At 41.8% G+C, this 24,097-nt stretch overlaps 1 protein-coding gene across 1 annotated transcript in view; it reads left to right on the top strand.

The window, feature by feature from the left end:
- The window catches only part of LOC145417325 (GTPase-activating Rap/Ran-GAP domain-like protein 3), a 750,816-nt gene that overhangs the window by 675,675 nt on the left and 51,044 nt on the right, over positions 1-24,097 (top strand). The window contains exons 12-14 of the mRNA XM_080286003.1: positions 1,257-1,409; positions 15,568-15,683; positions 23,381-23,461. Coding sequence (XP_080142129.1) covers positions 1,257-1,409; positions 15,568-15,683; positions 23,381-23,461 — 350 coding nt within the window. The remainder of the gene's footprint in view (positions 1-1,256; positions 1,410-15,567; positions 15,684-23,380; positions 23,462-24,097) is intronic.

Below are 24,097 nucleotides of genomic sequence, written 5' to 3'. Positions count from 1 at the left end.
CTTGATTCAGTTGACTGCTAAGTGAGATCAGACCAGAGGTTCGATCTAATTAGTAAACAAGGAGAGTCATTCCTACCTCATAGCATAGGGCTCACCAAATATCGTACCACCACGACTTTTTTTTTTTTTAAGGGAGTGGCCCGGTTCCATCATGTGAAAGTAAGCAGACTGTAGGTTTGCTGTTCGCACGTCCTCCCGCCTTGATCTTTATCCCTTCACTGCGATGACATTTTATGCAGTATTTGTCAAGCTGTAACCAGATGATGTTATTAAAATTATTGCGGACCTCTTCAAGTGTAGGGGTTAATTTAGGCCTGTCTAACCCCTCTAGTTTGAAAGGCTCCTAAGCTAAATAATATTCAAGGAGCGGTAAAAGTGTACTGAAATATGCATCCTGAGATTTAAGGGGTGAACCATAAATATCCTGTATCCTTTCTCCAAGGCTGGCACCTGTTGGTCTGCTTTCTCATTCTTCCCACACCACAATGTGTGTTGTGGGCGAGGCACGGTCATGTTGCGCGTGAAACCTATGATTCCACATATTGTCTCTTATGCAGACAACGTATAACAGCGTTCAGCTTCCTTCAGCGCCACACCTCATATCGTAACGTACTTATCGCTAATTTTTTTGAGTTTACTGTTTGGTCTGCCAGCGAGCTCACTGATGTAACTTGAACCAAGAAACTCTAAACAACAAGAGCATTTTTTTTTTTTTTAATTCGGATTTATTTCAGCGTTGGCTATTAACAGTAACGTGTGACTCGCCAGTTTTCAGGATATCCATGGTACCCAAAAGAACCGAGCAAATATAGGTGGTGGTAGTGTCAAAAGTATCATTTAAAATCAACACATTATCAAACATATTTACACAAAATCCTTATCTTACGGCCGCATTACTAAAACCGGGTGCTAGAAAATGTAAGGAATCCCCTCATATTTGACGATCATTTATGAAACACTATAATTTTTAAATGTAATCAGCCTGCATCCTACGTTACAGAGTGTAGTCAGCAACGATAGAGAATGGTTAGACTTGTCCTATCATCATCACATGCTTCAGAAATTATCGTCAAAAACTGAGGGCTTATATTCGCATCAGTAGTTGCGCTCTGTTGTAACACTACTGTCTTTATTGCCCGAATATTGCTCCACGTGATTTCCAGAGCACCAAACTACCCATGTGCATACAGAACAAAGAACATATGCTCCCCACTTCTCTCTGAACGTATGATTTTCCTTAACCGCTGTGCCTGTAGACGTGTTCGCACTGGTCTCCTACCTGCCTGACGAGGACGCATACAGACTGCAGGTGTACTCAGAGGAGACGGTACCCCTCTTCGGCCCCTCCCTGCCATGCCCTCCCGTCTTCTACAACCACGAGGAGTTCAGAGAGTTCCTCCTTGTCAAGCGTGAGTACCCGATTATTTTTGCTGGTGTCTGGATTTCCTACAGTAAGTCTTTTGTATAGTCTTTTCAGGCAAGTCTCTAGTAACTTACAAGATTGGCTATTAAATATCCATTGTTGTTACTAATAAAGCTGATTACCCAGTTTCGCCCAGTTTGAGTACCGGCCGTATGAAAAAGTTATGATATATTTAAACACCTCCATGACATAACGAGGATTTGCATGAGTTAATTTGGTGATCAGTCAGTAGGTATTATGTTTCCTCACTAATGTCATTACGATTGGATAGATAGATGGATAGGTAGGTAGGTAGGTAGATAGATAGATATATATAGATAGATAGATCAGTACCATGTATAGAGAAAGATTAGGTAGATAGGAGCAAGTATAATTGTTCCTTTAGAAGAAAAACTCATCGTTGAATGCTAAATGTTACTACGTCAGACACTGTGCATCACATTTGACGAAACAGACCCAAATACTCTCCCACATTTCTAGGTTCAGGCTCACATACAATAACCACTCACATATGAAGATACAGACTCACATATTCCCTCACCTTGGAAGATACAAACTCTCATAATCACTCACACTGGAAGAGACAGACTCACATATTCACTCACATTTGACGATACGGACTCACATATTCACTCACATTTGATGAAGCATACATATTCACTCAGTTAAGATAGAGACTCACATAGTTACTCTCATTTGAAGATACGAACTCTCTTATTCACTCATATTTCAAGGTAGACTCGTATATTCATTCACATTTGAAGATACAGACTCATAAATTCACTCATATTTCACTTATTCACTCACATAGAGATTGACATATTCACTCACATAGAGATTCACATATTCACTCGCATATTTCCTCGCATACAGACTCATATACCGTCACCCTTGCACATTAAGCACACCCTGACGTACTCTCCTCCATTTGCTGGCCTTCCGACTAGGGTGATAATTCCCTCCCCTCTATTTTCAAGCCGCCAAAATTACTATGTGACTCCACCTTTAATATTAACGAAATGCTAATGCGGAATCCACTTATACACTTCCTCTGTTATAATTTACATATATTTAGTTTTAACGCGAGTCGGAGTAAGGCTTCTCTTTTTTTTTATTTTTCCTGGAGACTCGAAAGGTAATATAATCTCCTCAGGCAGATCTTGAAGCCTGTTTTGAATACACATATTTACTTTTGTAGGCCCGAAAAACTTGATAGTATTTCAGATGTTATTCCCTTTGAGGTAAGTAAGTCATCAAGTTTTTAATGTTTATTTAGTGTCTGTGCCTAGAGTCGGACACAAAAAAAAAGAAAAAAAAACTACTACAACTAATAGCAATAATAATAATAATAATAATAATAATAATAATAATAATAATAATAACAATGATGATGATGATGAAAATTTATGATAGATTATACTTTCATTCTGGTGTGATTAAAAGTAGGAATTTTGTCAGATTATCAGAGGATATGTAAGTAATACTGTATAAGGAAAGAAACATGCAGTATGTTTATATTTCGGTAGGATAAAATTAACGAAAACTTCAACAACAACAACAAAAATTACATGCTTTTGTTATAGTGGGATTAAAAAACACGAAATCAACAATTATATGAAAAAGAAAAGTACTTGCTAAGATTTATAAGGAAGGAATTAAAATGGCAGGTCAAATAGTTCCCCTCATATAAAATGCAGTCTGTAGTGAGTGAGGCTTTTAGCAGTTTTTCCCCAGCCTGTTGACCAGATAAGACCCGTCAGGCCACAGTGTATCGGTGTGTGTGTGTGGGGGGGGGGAGATATGACCCGGGCAAATCGAGGTCAAACAGGGCCTAGGAGTTGCCTGTGATAACCTGGCCTTGGTTAACCCCTTCGCTACGAGAGGTCTTTCAGAGCTTAAAGAAATCTTGTGGTGGTAACAGGAAAGATCACTAAGAAAGATTTAGAGCCTTTTCCCTACGAGAGATATTTTTAATGTGGATGGGATCACCCTTTACGTTAACCTTTAATCTTTGAGGTAGAAAGACTAAGCAATGAAATGCGTCACTGCACTGTAGATGATGATAGAAAATGCTTAACCTATTCACTGCAATGATGTGTTCGTATTATAGTATATTCTTGTTCGTATTATAGTATATTCTTGTTACTTTCAGAGTCTTTGTGCAGCTTAGAAGAGGGTTTTGAAGTGGAGGGGTGTAATATGTCTTTAATTAGCCCCTTCACAACTAGAGGTCCTTCCTAAGTAGTCAAAATCGTCTGATCGTACGAAGAAAATATTAACTTCATCGGAGCGAATGGGTTAAACACACCATTAGTTCTGACAGTAGCAAGACATTATATCACCGCTTTGCAAGAGTCAAGAGGATGGGTAGGAATGGGAAGAAGTTGAAGGGGAAAACAGAAGAGAAAAGAGATGTACGGATATTAGCAAAAGGAGCTAGGAATGTGTTTTGAAGAGGTTGTGATGAGTGGATAGGTATGTCAGTAAAAGGAAGTAGGAATTTTTGAAGAGGGTGAGTGTACAGGAATGTAGTGGAAAAGAGGTAGGAATGTATTATGAAAAGATGGTAATGAGTGAATAGGAATGCGGGGAAAAGTGGTAGGAATGTATTTTCAAGAGTTTGTGATGAGTGGATATTAATGAGGCAAAGGAGGTAGGAATATGTTTTGTACAGGTTATATAAATGGTTAGGAATGTGTGGAAAAGAGGCAAGAATTTGTTTTGAAGAGGATACACTGAGTGGATAAGAATGTAGGGAAAAAAAGAGGTAGGAATTTGTTTTGAAGGGGGAGCTTGTGAAAAATTATACTTGTTTTACTCTAACTTGTCCTAAAACTTCCATCTCCGCAGTGAATTCGGAATTATAACAAGAGATTAGAACATGATGCTAGTCACGAAAAAGCTCTATGGGAGGACGTAGGGCCGTAGCATTTTCTTTTTCCGCCACTAGGCTACATGAAACAAATCCAGTAGGACTAACCTTGGCTAAGTTAAGTTGAAAAAACTACAATATCCGCTGCACATCAGTTCCATCACAGAAAAGTTTTGTAGGAGAGAGAGAGAGGGAGAGAGAGAGAGAGAGAGAGAGAGAGAAAGAGAGAGAGAGAGAGTATAAAGAAGTGCCGTGTAATAAATTGTGTACTAAAAATGCAATGAGGCAAACACCCCACCAGACGCGCAATGTAGATCTTGTTTCAGGCTCATATGTAATCATATTTGCATGTGTTTCACCAGTCTCTCTCTCTCTCTCTCTCTCTCTCTCTCTCTCTCTCTCTCTCTCTCTCTCTCATGCTACTCACAACCGTTTCCCCCTCCGCCCTTTTCTTTTCCTCTTTATACTGATAAAATTTTCTTCTCCTCCCACCTCTGACGAGCAGCCCCTTCCCATCCCTTCTCTTTCTTTTCTCACTCCCTCTTTACTTATATCTTTTTCCCTCTTCCCCCTCCACTCACCTCTTGCCACTCTCCTTTACCTTCGTTTCTCTATCTTTTCCCATTTCCTCTCAGCCCCTTTTTTTCACGACCCGTCTTCCTCTCTTCTCCGTCTTCTCGCTGACTCCCCTTTCATGCGTTTCTCTGCCTTTCACTCTTTCCTCACCCTACTCCCTCCACTTCCACTCCTTATTTTTACTTTTCCACCCTCCCCTTTCATATACTCTACTTCCCCTTTCTTTCTTATTCTTCCATCCCGATTCCCTCTCTCTTCTTTCTTCAGTCATCTCTCTTTGCTTATTTCTGAATATATCCCTCTTCACCTCTCTATTTATTTTTTCCTTTTCCTTCTCCTTCTGTCCTTCCTTCCTTCCTCTTTCATCACCTCTCGTGCTTCCCCTTCTCCCATTTTCGTTTCTATCCATTTATTTCGTTTACTTTCGTTTCCATTTTTTTTATATTCTTTCCTTCATTCTCTTCTACCTTCCACCTTCCAGTAAAGCCTTTCTTCCTTTCTTTTTTTTTTCACTCCTTTTCGTTGTTATTCATTCACTTCTCCATCCCCATTCGCTTCCTGCATCCTCCTTCCTTTTCCCCTCCCCCTTCCTCTCCCCTTCCCTCCCTTCTCCCTCTCCTCCTCCTCCTCCTCCTCCCCCTCCCCCCCCTTTCCCATCCCCCTCACTCTTTTTATTCTCATCCCTGCCTTTTCCCCTTGCCTTTTCTTTCGCCTTCTTTCCTCCCCTCCCTTTCCTCCCTCCCTCTGCCCCTGGCGAGAGATTGTGAAGAGGGATGAATTTTGAATGTAATGTTTGAGCAAGCCTTCCGCCTGGCCTTCTGCGTGAGCCTCCCGCCTTGCCCCTGCTCCCTTACGCTGGGGAAAGATAGCATTCAGTCCCGGCCTCCAATCAGGACCTCTACGGGGTTTAAATATAAACTTTTTTTCCCTCTTTTCCCTCTTTGAAATGTACAGAGATGGGGGAAGTCTTGTATGTGGGGGGAGTGTGTGTGTGTGTGTGTGTGTGTGTGTGTGTGTGTGTGTGTGTGTGTGATTGTCAGGTTGTTGTGTTAAAAATGGAGGAGGCTGCGAGAGGTGCGGGTGTTTGCTGTGTGTCGGGGTTTGAGTGTGTTTGATTTGTGTGCCTGAGTGCGTGCAAGCTTATTTTAATATGAGTATGACTGTGTGTGTGTGTGTGTGTGTGTGTGTGTGTGTGTGTGTGTCAATCTGTCTGTCTGTCTGTCTGTCTTCGTATGTGCGTGCAGCTTTAGATATGCTAGAACAATTATATACAAATATTTAGTTCTTATCGCCAGATTTTTTGTTATTCATTTCTTCTTTGCCGAAAAAAACTCAGCAACTTTTCTCGCAAATATGTAGTGAAAGCCTCTTAGTAGTAATTAAAAAAAATTATTTTGTCTTCTGTTATGACATAAAAGGAACCAAATGTGTTTATGAAATGTGTGTGTGTGTGTGTTTGGAAATTACGTTTGTCTCATGAACACATGTAACGCACATATGTGGATATATATATATACACGAGTCTGTATGTACGTGCTTAAAGAAGGTCAATTTCTACCGAGAATTTATTTCAGTGGTTTAAATTTGATGAAGTGACGTTTGCAAAAATTAGAACTAATCAATTTACTAATCAAGACAACGTGATGGAACTTGGGGATCAATTACCGTAGAATTTTTTATTACGTTGGTTCAGGTGCGTGACCGGATGGGTGAGGTGGGCAGGTGGACGAGGTGAATGGGGTCGGGGGTCAGGGTTGGGTAGGTATGGTGAGGCAGGGGGGGGAGCGTGGGTGGGTGAGTGGGTAGGCAGGATGAGTGGGTGAGTGGCTAAGTGGGTGGGTAATTTGGTTGGGTGGGCAGGATGAGTCGGTGGGTAAGTGGGTGGGCAAGGTGGAATAACATAGGTCCAGTGGGTGAAATAGGACCGTGGGCATCATCTTCCACATGCTACACGTTGTTATTTTGTATTTTTATTTTTTTCCCTAGACAGTGGCGGATTCCTTGCTAGTGTGTCCATAAATGTGGTTGAATACATTGGACACGTTTGTATACTTATCCGTTTAAGAGACACTGTATTTTTTAATGTGTCCTTAGCCAAGCTGGTAGAGTTTTTTATTCTGCACCAGACTGGCTCAGGTTGATGATGATGTTGATGGTGGTAATTTGAATATATGTAAGTATGTTTTTCTGTTTAGAGTGGATCAGGATAGGGTATTTGAAAATAGTTATCCAAATGTCACGGCGTCATAATGGAAAAATTAATACACATTTTGAAAGAAAAATAAAGTCATGAAAACTAACTCCTTAAATGTCTGAAGGTATCTGAGTTACATGTTTCAGTGAACTCACTTTAGGTTGAACTTTGTGGTCACAGATGGATGTAATTCGCGGTTGACATACGGAGCCCCTGCATGATGGGAATTTCAGCCATTTTGGAACACCATACAATATACCTTGTTTATTTTCACGTGAAGGTGCTGGTCCACCTTCGTTTCATAAATACAAAGTCGTGTGTTCCTTAATTTCAATGAGCCTTAGCCAGAAGGTAGGAAAATCTTCTTGGTTAATAGGTAAATCACCTCTCCAGCCTGACTACACCTGGCCAGCAGTTGAGGAAAAAGGGGTTAGGTTGCTTCGTCTGGTTTGGGGAAAAAAAAGTTATGATACTTATATTTCTGTTTATATATTTTTTTATGTATGGATGTTTTGTGTATACTATGTGTGTGTGTGTGTGTGTGTGTGTGTGTGTGTGTGTGTGTGTGTGTGTGTGTGTGTGCCCACGTCTGTGCATGGACAAACGATGTGCGCGTATGTGGCTGTTCTGTATGTACGCTTTATTTTTATGTGCCTATGAATATACAGTGTGTGTGTGTGTGTGTGTGTGTGTGTGTGTGTGTGTGTGTGTGTGTGTGTGTGTGCGCGTGCGCGCGCGCGTGCTTGGCCCCCATGCCGACAACGTATACAAAAGTGGGGAAATTTCTTCTCGTGAACTGCAGGGGGAAAAGTTGCGTCCTGGACAAACACCTTCCCAGGGAGGCAGGGAGGAGAAAGAAAGTAGAGAGGGAGAGTACACAGAAGAGAGAGAGAGAGAGAGAGAATTATTAAAAGAAAATGTAGAGAACAGAATGTACGAGTAAAGGGTGGTGTGCATCTCTCTCTCTCTCTCTCTCTCTCTCTCTCTCTCTCTCTCTGCCACCAATTAACTTCATTCTTTTTCCTCTTCCCTCGAGCTCAGACTTCCAATTTTTTTCTTCAGATAACTCGAGGTGGAAAAATAACGCTGGAAATTTCTCTCTACACTCAGTTTTGCTTTATGTCACTTGCAGGCGATCCCAGATTTCCAAAAAACTTCGCCGGATTTTCAATATATTACTTGCGGAGAATATTTTTGGAGTGGTGGACATTATAACCTCAGAAGGAGTGGGAAAAAAATTATATATATGAATTAATTCCTCACCAAAAATCGCCTTATTCCTTCTTTCGAGGATTTTTAAACTCTGCAAAATATTGAAAAAAAAAAAAAATGTCCGTCGAATTTTGGCAAACTTGAGAGTGAAGTTTTTTAATCGTTTATTTTTGGACTTTTTTTTTTGAGGGGGGGGGCAGGTGTTGTGGGAGTGGCTTCAGGTGTGAGAAAGGGGGGAGGAAGAGAAGGAGCGAAAAAGGAGGGTAGGACTGTAGAAAAGGGAAATGAGGAGGAGGAGGAGGAGAATAACTGGAAGGGACAGAGAAGGACCAAAATTGTGAGAAGGGGGAGTAGATAGGAGGGGAAAAGGGAATAGTTGAGGAGACGAGAGAAGCAGAAGAAAGAGAAAGGATGGTGACTGAAAGAATGAGGAGAAAAGGGGGGAAAGAGAATGGAGATGAGGAAAGGGAAATAAAAGAGGGGGTTGGGGAAAAAGGGGAGACAGAATAAAGGATTGGTGAAGATATAGAAGTAGAGAGAATGGAAAAAAATGGGGAGGAAACGGGAGCAGAAGGTGGCTTTTGATGGAGAAAAGGAGCAGAGAAAAATGAGAGAGAGAGAGAGAGAGAGAGAGAGAGAGAGAGAGAGAAAGAGTTTGTGTGTGTGTGTGTGTGTTTGTGTGTGTGTGTGTGTGTGTGAAAGTTGTTGTTCTTTGACCATATTTATAGACATACTTAACCTTAATTTGTGTGTAAGATTGTTTGTATATATGCTTATTTTCACTCCTTCATCCACCAGGCACTTCACAACCAAACTAAACTAAATATTACAAACCCACAACAAAACAGGTCGATGGATAATGATAATTCACTTCAGTCGGGGGTTGGTGGTGGCAAGAATTGGTTACGATGCTTTATAAATACGATCCCTGGAGTTGGAAAATGAGTAGGGTAGTTAGAAGTAGTTAGGAAGGGAAAAAACGGAGAGTGGACTTTTAAACAGTTCATAGTGAGTTCTACAAAAAGGCAGAGTGGTAATTGAGAAAAAGAAGAGGGACACAGAGGGAGTTGGACGAACAGGAGAGAGGAGGAATTAACTCCCTTCAACCCGAGAACATCTTTTAATTGTTCTATTCCAGATGGTTTTATTTATTGTAGAAGAACATCCTTGTAGTGAAGGGATTATTAAAGATTATATCGAACTCCCACTCCTCGAAAAGTCTCCCCAAAGCTGAATAAAATCGCCTGTAGATTGGAGCAACAGCAACAGTAAATTGATGATGATGATAATAATAATAATGATAGTACTGATAATAATGATGGAGATAATAATGATAATGATAAGGTCAGGGGATTCAGGGTTGTGAGTGAGGGTAGGCGGTGGCGTTGTAGACGGCGGTTGAATCTGGAAAATGAGCAGCGGGTGAACAATAACTTCCTCAGTACTATCACGCAAAGAACGGGTTGCGTACTGAACTTGAAGGAGAGAGAGAGAGAGAGAGAGAGAGAGAGAGAGAGAGAGAGAGAGAGAATGTTTCAGGCACCAAAAAAACTGTAAGAAAGTATCCCTAAAAGAGGAAATGTTTATAAAGCACAGTGAAAGAGACGGAACGGAATATACGCGAGTTCAGAACGGAGAGAGAGAGAGAGAGAGGGGGGGGGGGCCTAACAAAAATGCAGGAGGGGGTTTGAGAGTCGAGCGCTGATTGGCCCTCAGGAAGCAGGATGGAGGTTGAGGACAATACAATCCAACAATGGCTGCCTGATCCTCCTCCACAACACCACTACTTGTGTTGTGGACCGGCAGTGGGGATTGCAGATTGGAGGCCCTGTTTTTGTACACGATACCTTGTGATTGGTTGGACTCTGAGTGCTTGTTAAGTATAGGTCGTTCACTTTGACTTGGCGGAGATTTTCGTCCTTTTGTTGGCTGTCACGTACTTTAATGACAGAAGACAACACGACAGTCCTGCATCCTTGTCTGACACCATATTGTAGTGTTCGTCTCATGTTAAATCGCCAGTCATTATGAAAAAACGCTAATTTCACTTCAAGTTAAAGGGAACAGAGTATAGTGGTTTAGCCGTTATTGACCGTTGTTTATGATTGAGATGACCGTTATTCGTGAGTACTGAAGCCAAGAAATAATTAGAATCGAAATTTCTTTTAAGTCCACTGAAGGTGACGAAAGTAATATGGTTTAACAGAGGCTGACCGTTCTATAGGAGTGATCAGTGAGTTTGTTAATGGAGATACGGTAATGGTTGAATATATACAGTAGTGACCGTTATGCAGTGGATAGTAAATTGTTGAATGGAGAGGTGAAAATGGTTGAATTGTTTTATTTTTATACAGTAGGTGAATAGGGAGTTGCTCAATGGTAAACCGAGGTAGTGACTGAACAGGTGATTGCAGTTGTGGGCGTGGTGTGATTGAGCAGTTATTTCTCACCATATATGAGTGCTTAGCAGGCTATGATGGTGTGGCTAATGGGTACTGGAGTGTGACTGACAGGTTAGTACTAAGGTTCATTGAATTTCACACAACGCCGACTTAATATTAAGTTGCGCGTGGCCGAGTTCTGTCCGATAACAACAAACTGGTTATGGTTACTGACATCTGCATAAAAGAGAGTAATGGGCGGCTTCCTGAGTTTTGACTGAATATTAACTTCCCTGTTTCGCTAACGGGTATTAGAAGCGGTAGTTGAGTTGCAATTTTATTTCGTGGCGGAGAATTACTGAGAGGGAAGATATGTGAAAATTGAAGAGGAAAAATTACATAATGAAGAGTATGTGAAGAAGTCATCTTTGTCCTCATTAATATTTTTATCGCCATCATCGTCAGCAGCATCTTAAGTTTCGTCGTAGTAAATAGATTGATGATAGTAATAATGATAATAAAAATTATTATTATTATTATTATTATTATTATTATTATTATAATTATAATTATTATTATTAAAGAAATATGCTGTTACAAAAGACGACGACGAAAAGGAGGTCGGTCGACAGGATAAAGGAGGATCTGAGATGGTAATGGAAAAGTTGTAAGGAGTTGGAAGAAAGAATTAATGAAATGGGAAGCTATAGGTGAAAGGCCATGCTGGGTAACTAGGAGGAACGTGTGGGAAGGGGTGAGGGGAGGGAAGCAGGGAAAGGAGGGGATGAGAGGAGAAGGTAACTGGAAGGGAGCAGTGAGGGGCTCAGCCAGGATTTTGTTAAGGGGGGAAAGGGGCCTGAATGTTAGTCTTCCTTATTCCAGAAATACAGTCATTTGCAAGCGTTAGAGCAGTAGATAGATTTATTTTTAAAATGTGTCGAATTTAGCAAGTAAAAAATGCAGTCCAGGAATCAATCATCGATAGCCGAATGAGGAAATGAAAATGCAAAGGATTAACTCAAATGTTTACATTCTTATGCATTCGATTAACTTTATACATCATGAAAGGGAGACCTAAGCCCCTTGGACCCCCCTCTGGCTGCGCCCAGTGAGCAGAGAAGGGCAGGAATGACGATGAGGGAAAGAGAGAGAAGGTAAGAAGTGTATATAGGAGAGAGGAGGAGATGAAAAGAGGAGGTAAGTGGGAGAAAGGAACAGAAAGGAAGGAATGACGATGGGGGAAAGGAGAAAAGGAGGGGGGAGGGGTACAGCAGCAGGCAATAATATCGTTCCACTTTCTAATCGAACCGTTATGAAACTCGTCTGTAACGTTCTGAAAAGGTAGTTGGACATCGAAATTCGCGTTACTTGATTTTGAAATAGCTTACCGTAGTGAAGTGAATCAGTATCATTTGTCCGTACACTGAGGATTCGCTTTTAAAAGAGTGAAAGGAGAAAAGGATGATGGAAAGGGATTATAGAGGTAGAAAGAGGAATATAAAGAGGAGGAAGGTAGGGAGAATAGGATGAAGAAAGAGGGAATGGTGGAGAAAGCAAAAATACTTGTTGGGGAGGTACACAGGCTGATTAGGAAAAAGGAAATGGGAGAAGAAGAAGAGAGAGCGTGAGACATGGGAGAGCTATAATTATGCAGGTGAATGGAGAGCAAGTGTAGGAGACTCAGGCACACAGAAATGGAGAGCCTTTAGGAGCTGTAGATGGTTAGAGAGAGAGAGAGTTTAAATGTGAGGTGAGGTAAATTGGGAAGCTGGAAAGAGAGGGGAGGGGATTATGGAATTAAACTGGATCATAAGGGAAGAGAGAAGAGAGATGTGGAAGATGAAGTACAGAAAATCAGCTTGGCGAAAAGGTGTCTAGAGTGAATTTGGCATGAAAAGGTTAGGGAGGGGGAGGACAGTGAGGAATGGGAACGGAGGAAATTAAGATGAATTCCTTAGAGGGGTGAACCGGAAAAAAGAATGAAGGGGGGGAAGGAGGGAGGCCTTGGGGTCTGAGGGAGGATGGTATGGGGAGAATGAGCGTTATTTTTTTTTTTTTTTTTGCCTAGCAAGAAAGAACTCAAAAGCTGGGAACATGCAAAACTTGTCTCTTCCAAAGAAATAAGAACAAAAAGAAGATAAAACCTATTACAAGGTTCCTTTATACCGAGATGCCGAAAGACATTGCTTTTAAGAGTTTGCAGGTCGTAGGCACTGAGAAAGACAGACTGAGGAAGAAAAATTCTAGAGTTGTAATTGAGAGAGGAGTGTACGCGATGAAAGAACATAATATGACGTTAACGATATATTTGAAACTATGGCTGAGCAGACAAATGTTACATCAGGCCTTTGTCGGCTGGAATTTTGTCTGAATGAGTAAAATCATTAGTTGATAACCAGAATAAACCAGAAGTATCCATATCCTCAAGAGGCGTAATGAAAAACTTTATTAATATTTTTCCTTAAGATTTTTCAGCAAAAAAAAATTGTTTACCAAAGTATACTGTACCATGTAAGTGAAACCATCCCAGCGTGAGGTAAAAAAAAAGAGAAAGAGAGAGAGAGAGAGAGAAATGTGTTGACAGTAAAGCATTGGATAAAGAAAAAGGCAAAAGGAATCCATGGACAAAATTTTCTGCGGCAAAAATAATATTGTCTTGCCGAAAATATACCCTAGCTCCCATGCGAACTCATACCAGCCAAAAAAATAAATAAATAAATAAATAAAAGGGAGAAATGTGAGTTGTTAGAAAAGCACTGGATTTAAAAGAAAAAAAAATGTGTGGGTGTTTGTGGTAGGAGACAAGGGAGCGACCGCAGACCAATTAAAGTTTCCATTCTTAGTTAGGTGGAGTTTTATTGTAGTTGGGTTGCCTCGGGGCCGCCAATTACTACCACAGTCTTCAATATTTACACCCGCTTGTCTACGAGAGAGAGAGAGAGAGAGAGAGAGAGAGAGAGAGAGAGAGAGTTTTCAGCTCAAGGAAGAGAATAAAAGTGATGAGATGAATAATTAGCCCCTGCACAACGGTGACGTCCTTTTCACTTTCTGCTCCTAGACGATTTTACTCGACTTGAGATTTTTCGAACTGGAGGGATTAAGTATATCTATTTAATCCCATCAATCAGATGACGCATTTTTGCATTATATTCCTCTTACTGACATACATTTTTTTTTCACCTTAGGGATGACTTTTCGTACTGAAGAGGTTAAATGTAGTCTTTATAAATTACGTCACTACAAGAGGTGTTCTTTAAAGCTGCTGAACTTAGCGTTGGGAAGACGTTCTTGGCCTGAAGGAAAAAATTTGCTACAAAGAGTCTCGCTTAAGCTGAGTAAAATCGTCTGGAGGTAGCAGAAGCAAAGTTAAAACAAAAAGTCGCCCTGATGAAAGAATTAACATCGCGGGATCCCAGTCAGCCATCAAGGTACAGCAGGACCCCACCCTCCTCTCTTCATGATTAACAAAGCACTTCCACCGGGGAGCAAATTTTTTACTGTATGTAGTTAACCCTGTCAGAACGATGACGTACTTATTTTTTTCATTGTTACATCCTGACTGTATTGTTTGACCTGAAGCGGTTAGAGACTCTTCACTACGAGGGCATGCTCCTGTGCTGAGTAAAAGTAACTCTCAGTAACACGAGTAAAGCATAAAAAAAGCGTCATCGAACTGCAGAGGTTCAACGCCTTACTCTTGTTTCAAATCAAATAATTTCACTGAACTCCATTGCATCCTCGTCCTCCTGTATACCTGACCGTCTGGCCCCTCGTGTTTCATCAGCCAATCACCGAGGCCCGGCACGTGGCTACCCGAGTTCTTATTGGCCCTCCAGGTAGCGTCTTACCCCTCTTCACAATTTTTCACCCGCTCGCCCATCGCCTCAGTCCCGCCTTCATCATCCAATAATAAACCCCCTTCATAAAGAGACGCTCTGTTATTGGCCCTTGAGAAATCCAATCCCGGGGAAAAAAGATAGGGGAGGGAAAAAAATGTTGGATTTATAACTCACTCAAGACGCGTTCCTCTCGACTCTCAGTTGTCGGTGGATGTTCATATCGGGATTTTTTTTTTTTTTTTTTTTTTTTTTTTTTTTTTTTTGCGCCACTGTTCTTACTGATCGTCTGGGTGGTGTCTGTTTCCGAAATGATTTTTTCTTTTGTCAGGTTGCATTGTTTTGTCGTCCTGTCTTCCATTTTGGAGTATACTGAGTGGTATTGTGGTATCGTGATTTAACCCCAGCCAGTTAAACATAACCACTCACAGGATGTAAACATTTAGAGGCCACACCCGGTTGGAGCGCCTTACTAACCCAGACCACCAGGCGTCCTTTGGAAATATACAGAGGATAAAACATGGTAGCTAGTACTGTATTTATAATTTATATTCTGTGATTCAGTGACCTGTGTATTTGCTTATTAAATCCTTCGTTGTGAAATTCCTCCCTTATACTGAATAAAATCATTTGGCGGTAACGAGCTTAAGATGTCATAATTCTGAAGGGGTAAATGTAGATTGTGTTTAACCCTTTCACATAGAGGCGGCTTTCCTAAATTTAATCAAATTGTTTGGACGGCAGCAGAAATAAAATAAGACTCGTAAAGCAGTTTTTTTTTTTATTGAGTTTTGCGTATTGTAATGTATTGGGCCTTTTTTTCCTCCTAGTTTTCTTGTGATCTTATATTTTTGTAACCAGTAATATATTTTTGTAACACACACACACACACACACACACACACACACACACACACACACACACACACACACACACACACACACACACACACACACACACACACACACACACACACACACACACACACACACACACACACACACACACACACACACACACACACACACATTTTTCTCTTCACTTACCATCCACTCTCCCTTTTCTTCCCACAGTGATCAACGGAGAGAAAGCGACCTTCAACACGCCCATTTTCTCGCAGAAGCGTGAGAGGACACTGGACATGCTGATCAAGGACCTCTACGGGGAGCATATTAATGACAACAGAGGGGTCAGTTCTGTTTGGGTTCCTTTGATGTTTGTTGATTCGCTTTCCTTTGTTTCTGGATCCTGCCTCACCCAGTCAGTAGGTGGGAAAGAGGGTGATGATGGTGGTAATGATGATGATGATTTTGGTGGTGGTGATGATGCAAGATTTTTGTTGTATTCAGTACAAGGCAAGTATTACCTTCCGTTCATTTTTGTGACCTAAACGTCTTTTTGTGGTTTTCATACAGTCGTGATAGTTGTTCAGTTTTGTGTTTCATAATGTGCATGTTCTTAAATACAGACTTGAGAGCAGAACGTGTAAGATCTCGTTGTATAAGGAAAATGGCAATGTAGTTATTTCCAATAGTAAAGATAAATGTAAGATATTTTCAGTAATATCTTAGTTTTATCTTGATTAATGCATAATTATTTATTTTGTCACATCTCCATTAGTATTTACCCATCTGTGTAGTAATTCGAGAGTAGCCTGTCTCAGTTATGGCTCTTGTTCTGTCGCCTCTCTTCTTCTTCAGCCTCTCTCCATACTGCTAACACTCAATTCTTGCATCCTGCTATAGAGCAATAGCAGTCGGGTATGTGATTATGAAGATTAGGAAAATTAATGCAGTTTAGTGATTTGACAAGACTTGGCCATGGTATTATGCCGCGGGAAGGTTCAGAAAAACGAACAGCATGTTAATAATTTTCCTTTTCAATACGATGACGCATTTTGTGTTTAATTCTTCTAATGGCCAGTTGATTATGTTTATTTTTGGAGAAACTAAAAAATATTCTTCACTTGTACCTTCAATATACAGTAGTGACGTCCTTGTATTCTTGTTACCGCTTTAGTGATTTTATGCGGCTAAAGGGGACCTTGTACAAAAGAGGTTAGGAGTGACCGAATGAATAAACGATATGGAGTAGTTACGTAAGAATCGAGTGATCAGTTATGTAACCCCTCATTGATATTACTTACAGCAAAATATATACTTAATAAATTGCCAGGAACTGCATATTAGTAACGTGTGTGTGTGTGTGTGTGAGAGAGAGAGAGAGAGGGGGGGATGATTATATGAGTGCAATCACTGGCAATTAAAATTCAGTTAAAGCTTATTACTTATGTCTGTCATCAGTGTAATGATATAATGAGGTAGGCCATTACAACTACTTAGTCTAAACTGATTATATTCACCTGCAGAGAGTAATGCTTAATGGTAAGTTATTATAGAGGCAGTGGGTTGAGTTCCGTTCGTGACTTTCCAAATCGTATAGTTTGCGTTCTACATGACATTCATAGCAACATCATCATAACATGGAGCTGTCTGAGTTAGTTATGAAAAGCAAAAGCTAAATATAAACGCTCAGTTCAGGTCAAAAATAATAAAAAAAAAGGATTCGGCCGTCTGAATTATTTTTACGAGCGAGCGAGCGCAGCAGTGTTTACGTTCAGCTGAGAAATTAGCTGCCCGACACAACCCGGCCCGGTGTTACCCGACCCGGCCGCGATGGTTTTCAGAGGCTAATAACTTTTCTGCTGTGTAAGATAGCGAAGTGACTCTTTGAGCAGGTAGTAGATACATTCAGTAAATTTTGTTTTGAGCTATATATTTACTCATGAGACCAAAGAAACCCCTTGGAATCTCAGCTTTCCAAGGAAATGTACCGAGGGCTTCAGTTGACCTGTTCCATCGAATTTTAAAATATTTCATGTTATAACACTTTTTATTTTGCATGAATTCTAACAGTTAATTATCGGATATTACGCTCATAATTTTACATGATTTTTTTTTTCTTAGTATAGAGGATGAAATCAACTAGAGTAATTGCCCCATTTCTGGGTTATACCATTTGATCAATAGCCAAGCGTTTACCTCAATGCCCTCTTCTTTCCATCCTCTCTCTACCGCATTCTCCCTGTTTGTATTTCTCGTTCCTTCCCTGATCCCTTCCTTCCTCCTCTCCTTTCTTACCCTACCACTGTGCTTCTCTTTCTTTCCCAATCCTCTTTCCAATCTTCCTCTTCCTCTCGCCCTGCCATTCCCTCTTCGCTCCTCCTTTGTTCCTACTTCATTGCTCTTAACACTGGCCAGTCTCCATCCTTCCATTATTTTCCAAACATATTTTTTTCATTCCTTTTTTTTCCCCTTCCTCCTTTTCATTCCCTTCTTTCCTTTCCCCTTCCCCATCACTTTCCTTCTCAACTCTCCCATTCATCTCCTCTTCACCAGCCCCGTCCTTATTCCTATCCCCTCTCCATCCATTCCTCCGCTCCCCTTCTCTCCCCTCCTCTCCCCGTCATACTTCTTCATCCGTTCCCATTCGTGTCCGCACGGTTCTAACCTCTCTTCCTGCGTTCCTTTTCTCTCCCCGTCCCATTTCTTCCTCCAAACCCTTTCCCTCTTCTCTGCTTTTCTCTCCCCATCCCATTTCTCCCTCCAGACCCTTTTCCCTTTCCCTTCTTTCCTCTCTCCACCCAACTTCTTCCTAATATCCCCTTCCTTCTTCCCTCCCTTCTCACCATGGCACTTCATCTCCCGTCCCTTCCCCTGCCCCTTCTCTCTCTTCTCCTCCTCCCTCACTCACCTCTCTCAGCCCCACGACCACTTAAGCTCTCAGACAATTGCTTTAAAACTTCTCTCATAGACAATATGGACCAATCAGGACCGCGAGACCCGCCTGGACCCTCGCTTGCCTAGTATCGGTCTGAGGAGGGAGGGAGGGGCAAGGGGAAGGGGATTTGGAGACAGAGAAAAGAAGGAAGGAGAGAGGAAGAGAGAAGGGATAGGGAGATGGCAGTGAAAGGGGATAGGGAAGTGGAGTGTGAGACGGAGGAAAGAGGGGAGAGGGAAAAGGTAGGGAGTGGGAAATGGAGGAGAGAGGGAAGGGGATGGGAAGAGCGAGAGGAGAGGAAGGGGCAGGGGAGATGAGTGGGGCGGGGGAAAGGGGTAGAGGGAGGAAAGTGAAGTGGAGGAGAGGGGGAGAAATGCAGGTATGGAAGGAGTGGAGGCGTACGAAACGAAAGTAAATCTAGGATGAAATGAATAAACAGGGTAATGAAAGAGAAAAGGATGAAAGAGAGATGACTAGAAGGGTACATGAGTAATATAATTGGTCCCATACGTTACATAATTGAAAAGGGAAGGGAGTGGAAATAATTTAATTGGTAGATGGACAGAGGGGAGATAAATGAGATAGAAAGGGAAATGAATAAAAAAAGAAGGCTGGCATGGCATATAAAAATGAAAAGTAACAGGTGATGAGGTAAAGGTAGAAATTGATGAAAGAAAAAAGATACAGCGAAGGTCATATGAAGATTTGGCCTTACTACCTGGCACACAACTGCATTCACAGTGTTCAGTCACAGTAACACCCATCCCACCACACTGAAACCAGCATCAGACCTACTCATCACCAGGCATCAAATGGCTCATATCAACTCTTCATTACGTTGCTTGAGGCACCCCCCCGCACACACAATACCACATTAGAGCACAATACACACCAAAGCGCTTCAGTCACCTTCATCATCATCATCATCATTGTATTTTAGTTATTCATGAGAGTAACTAGGGTGCTGTAATAGGAGAATAAAGGATCACACAGCACTAAAATACCACACTCAAACAATACCGTCCCAATATCAGTCACGCCTATCATACAGCATATTATTCCTACCACGTGACTCATCCTGATGAACACATCCATTAAGTCACTTCCACCCTCTTTAAAGCACTTACCCCATGCACTCATCACTCAGACACCTGTAGTATTTCACCCACCTCTCTCATTATATCATGTGAGAGAGAGAGAGAGAGAGAATCCATAAACACTCATCTTACCTCCCACTTACTCCTTCATCCAGCTAACTTGACACTCTGCATTAGCCTCCTTCATCACACAACCTCTCTCTTAACTACATTTTCTCACTCCACTACCCTTCTCCTCCTCCCCCTCCCTCCATCCTGTCCGTCACATCCACGTCAATACCCCCACCCATCTCGTCCCACCCCATCATGCTGATTCCGTACCCTCACCCGTCCTATCTCGCCCCATCCCGTCTCTCACATCTCATTATCCTACTATCCTCACCCATCACAGCCCACCACATCTCTCTCATCTCACAACCGTCGCCCACCCCAATCCACCTCATTGTCGTTACCCACCCCAGTTTACCCCACCACTTTCATCTACTCCGACTTACTCCACAAACCTCACCCACATTACTACTCTCATCCACTCCCACCCGCCCCTCTCACTCCACCACCTCACCTTCCCCATTCAACCTGCCACCTTCTACCCCCCACCCCCACTCCCACCCCACTTACCGCGCCGCAGTACTCACCTTACCACACCACATACCTTTCAACCCCACACCAAGCTCCCTGTCAGCATATTCGTTCATCAAGACCCACTCACGCCAGCAGTCTTTGCTCTCCGAACGTGTCCAGCAATCCATTCACCACATCACCACACACCCCACAGCGTAATATTTCACATCATTTCCCCACTTCACCCCACATCCTTACTGCTCCATATCGCCACTACATCATTTCACAGCAACATCAGTCCACCACCACCTCTACTTGCCCTCTACATGAATTTACTAGTACATCACTTCATCAGTACATCACTTCACCGCTACATCACCAGTCTGACAGGTCAGTACTCCCGAGTTGGGTGGGAAGCTGGTGATAGAGCTGGAGCTCCAGTTTCACAATCCCTCAGGACTCCCTCCTGACCATTCCCCACTTGTTCACCACATCATTACACCACCACTACCTAACCTCATCACAACATCCCTTCCTCACCGGCTCACCACATCACACTTCACGACTACATCACTTCACAACGTTTCCCTACTGCGTCACTTCACCACCACCTAACTTCACCAAACACCGCCCCGTCCCGATTCCCTCCATCCTTCCAGTCGCCGCAGCACCCTACTCCACAACTCAAAAGCCAATTAAACCCAGGCCTAAAGAGGGCTGGTTGTGGGGAAGGGTGCTCATAATAACAAGGGTGCTTTTGTCCGGCTCAGTCCCCAACTAGACGGGTAAATTGGCAATCATCCCCACCAGACTCACCTGCAGTCCCTACCCCCCCCCTCCTACCCTCCCTGCTCCTCCCTCCCCATCACTTAGCCTCCCTTTAAGAATCCTGTATTTTTTTTTTTCATCCCTTCTCTTACACGATCACGATTCTTCCTTCCCTTATGTTCCTAACTCTCTTTTCCCTCCTCTCACCTTCCACTCCCTTCCCTTCACTCACCAGTACACGAATCCTAAGTTTTCGACTCTCTCTCCCTAACAAGCTACTACTCTCCCTTACATTACCCGTATAAATGAACTTACATCTTGATACGAAACAAATTCTTCTTTTACACAAGTATCCCTCAGCAACATTACCCATATATATGAAATCATCATTCTCTCTCTCTCTCTCTCTCTCTCTCTCTCTCTCTCTCTCTCTCTCTCTCTCTCTCTCTCTCTCTCTCTCTCTCTCTCTCTCTCTCTCTCTCTCGTTGCGAGAATTCCGTGCACCCTTACTTTTCATGTTACAAGATGTGTGTTCTTCCTTGTCCTTCAGGAAAGTCACTTATCCCTATCATACAAATCAGTATTCCCACACAAATCTTTACCCGTCCTCCTACATTAATTTCTCTCGTTTACACAGTATCTTTCCTATCACTTTATATTCTGCTCCATAATTTTATACCTCTTCATTCTTGGCATACAGTAGATGATTTTTTTCCATGACACTGATTTCCTCTATTCCACGACGACTTTTCTCCATACTCTTCATACTTTCCTCCTCCTCCTCCTCCTCCAGATACAAATCACTCCATCCTCAATTTTTCCTTTATCATGACTTCCCCTTGTCATAGATCCCTCTTATATTCTCTGTTCCCTTCCCTTCTTCGCCATTCACTTCAAGCATCCCTTTCCCTATAGGCTAATCTCTCCATTTGACTGCTGTTTTTAACTCTCATCCTCATCATCATCGTCATCATCATCATCATTAGCAGCAGCAGCAGCATCCTCATCATCATTGCCATCGTCGACGTCGTTGTCATTGTCGTCGTAATAACTACGAGCAAGCATAGCGAAGCGATGTTTACGTTCAGCGGCCCGACACAAGCCGGCCCGGCCCGACACGACACGGCTCGACAGGAATGGTTTTCGGGGGCGAACATCTTTTCTGTGTGAGATAGAGAAGAGATTCTTTCAGCAGGTAGTAGATACATTCAACAAATTTTGTTTTTAGTAATATGTTTACTCGTGAGATCAAAGAAACCCATTGAAATTCCAGCTTTCCAGGGAAATGTACCTAGGGCTTCAGTTGACATGCTCCACTTTGAAACCGAATTAAAAGCTAGAAAGCACTCAGAGAGCCCATACCTCCGCTAATTCCACTGCCATTAAAAAGGAGTAGCGTGAACATTAGTAATTCCATGATCCTGGTTTAGAGTGAACGAAGAGATTGAGAGGTGGTGGAGAAAATAAGTGTCAGTGTCTGCGAATTAAGCTAAGGAATTATAAGAAATTACAAGGACAAACTGTACCTCAAAAGGTTTTGCGGCCCATTTCGAGGAGAGAGAGAGAGAGATTCATGTACACAAACTGCTACACCCAACGCTACACTAACACTTAGGTTGTCTAGTGTTTCAGTGTGGGGGGGAACTAAAAAGGGACAGTGACCTCCATTTTATACTTTCTGTGATCCTCTTTCCACAGTATTCCCCTTTTTTTTTTTTTTTTACCCTCGTCGCCTTTCTCCTTTTTTTCCCTCACTGTCTCTCTTTACCAGTATGTTTTTCGGAGTTTGGAAGTGGATCCTGTTCTGGGAATATTGTAGTTTCCCTTAATGGTGTTGTATTGTGTACGCGTTTAATAGAAGTAAGATAATTGTAGTATTAGTAAATAATATTCTCAAGCTGTGTGCTGTGATTATTATTGTTAGTTTTAGTATTATTAGTATTAGTATTAATGTTAGAGTTGTTATTGTTGTTCAGATCTTCCCCAGGTTCTGTTTAGATTTTTCACTTTTGCCCCCATTCTCTCTCTCTCTCTCTCTCTCTCTCTCTCTCTCTCGTCCACCCTCTTATCATCTCTTCCCACCCCTTGACTTCGCTAATCTGACATGTTCTTCATTTCGTATTCTTATTCTCTTTGTTTCCTTTCCGCCGTTCTCATTCTTCTTCCTCTCCTCCATTCTCATTCCTCTCGTTTTCACATTCTCATTCCTCTCCTTCCTCACTTATATTGTGTTCGTGGTAAGAAACACTTAGGAGTTAGTCACGAGCCAAAAGTGTGAAGTATTGACATGTTATAGTCCATCTCAAATTCTCTGACGAAAGTGTCCCTCCTCTGCATACGATGGGTCTGCTTATATAAATGCCAAAAAGTTAAGAGTTTATTTTTCCCATTTCAGTTTTCTTAATCATAATTAGCTTTCTGTGTCATTGAAAACCTCACATCGCCATTTAGAATAACTCTTCAGTCTTTTGTTCTTAATAAATTGTTGAAGATGTAGATGTTGTTGATAATAACGTAATTAAGAAAAATGTATATGTCTCTGCGCTTGTGCCCCCTCCACACTGTCAATCAGGACTCGGCATTCAAAATGAGGACGTGGCCAAGTTGTAATAAAAGGACTGTAAGACAGCGGATTATTTGTTCCATGTTTTACTGATTTTTTTTATGATTATCCTTACAGACGATGCTGAACCGGCGTGCCTTCAGTGACGTGCTCCCAGACCCTCCACGCTCGTCCCGCAGGAAGGAGGAGGCGCGGCAGGTGGGTTGAGTTGGGGGTAGTGGGGGAGTTTGGCACTGGCCTGTTTTCTCTCAGCTAAGGAGGCTCTCTACCACATCATCTTAGCTTTTTATTTCTGCATATGGCACGCTGATATTCCAATTTACTTCATTAGATGCAGTATATCGAAAATACATATACTAGATAACATACAGGAGAACTGTAAGGTGTAGTAAGGAAAATAAATCGATCAGAAATGTGCTAGAAAGCCTCAGATACGGAGTTGGTGTAGCAGCGGAGACGTGACGATAGTATTATATAACGAATTACACTATATAATGAATTACACTTTGTATTCCCATTACCACCTATGTTTAAGTGACTATTTTTTTTAGTTCAGTCAGTACATAATTTAAATCATTTCTCATACCGCGATTGAGTTTCACATTAATCCCTAACCAGATGTACACTAATAAAGAAGTATGCGTTAAGTGCAAAGAGATTTTTTTGGTAAACTGGGAAAATATGAAGTGACATGTTACTCTTTATCCGTAAGTATTTGTATTCGCTGCGTTACCGTCATCCCCGAAATACTGTACTAGACTTCCTAAAATCTGCCAGTTTAGGTCTATATTTTCCTCTGTTAATTTACCTTCTGCAGTCATTGATCCATTACCC

Source organism: Coenobita brevimanus, chromosome 110 (genome assembly GCF_032717465.1).
Source record: "Coenobita brevimanus isolate Jiangsu-jjx chromosome 110, ASM3271746v2, whole genome shotgun sequence".
Lineage (NCBI taxonomy): Eukaryota > Metazoa > Arthropoda > Malacostraca > Decapoda > Coenobitidae > Coenobita > Coenobita brevimanus.
This window is presented reverse-complemented; position numbering and strand designations above follow the sequence as displayed.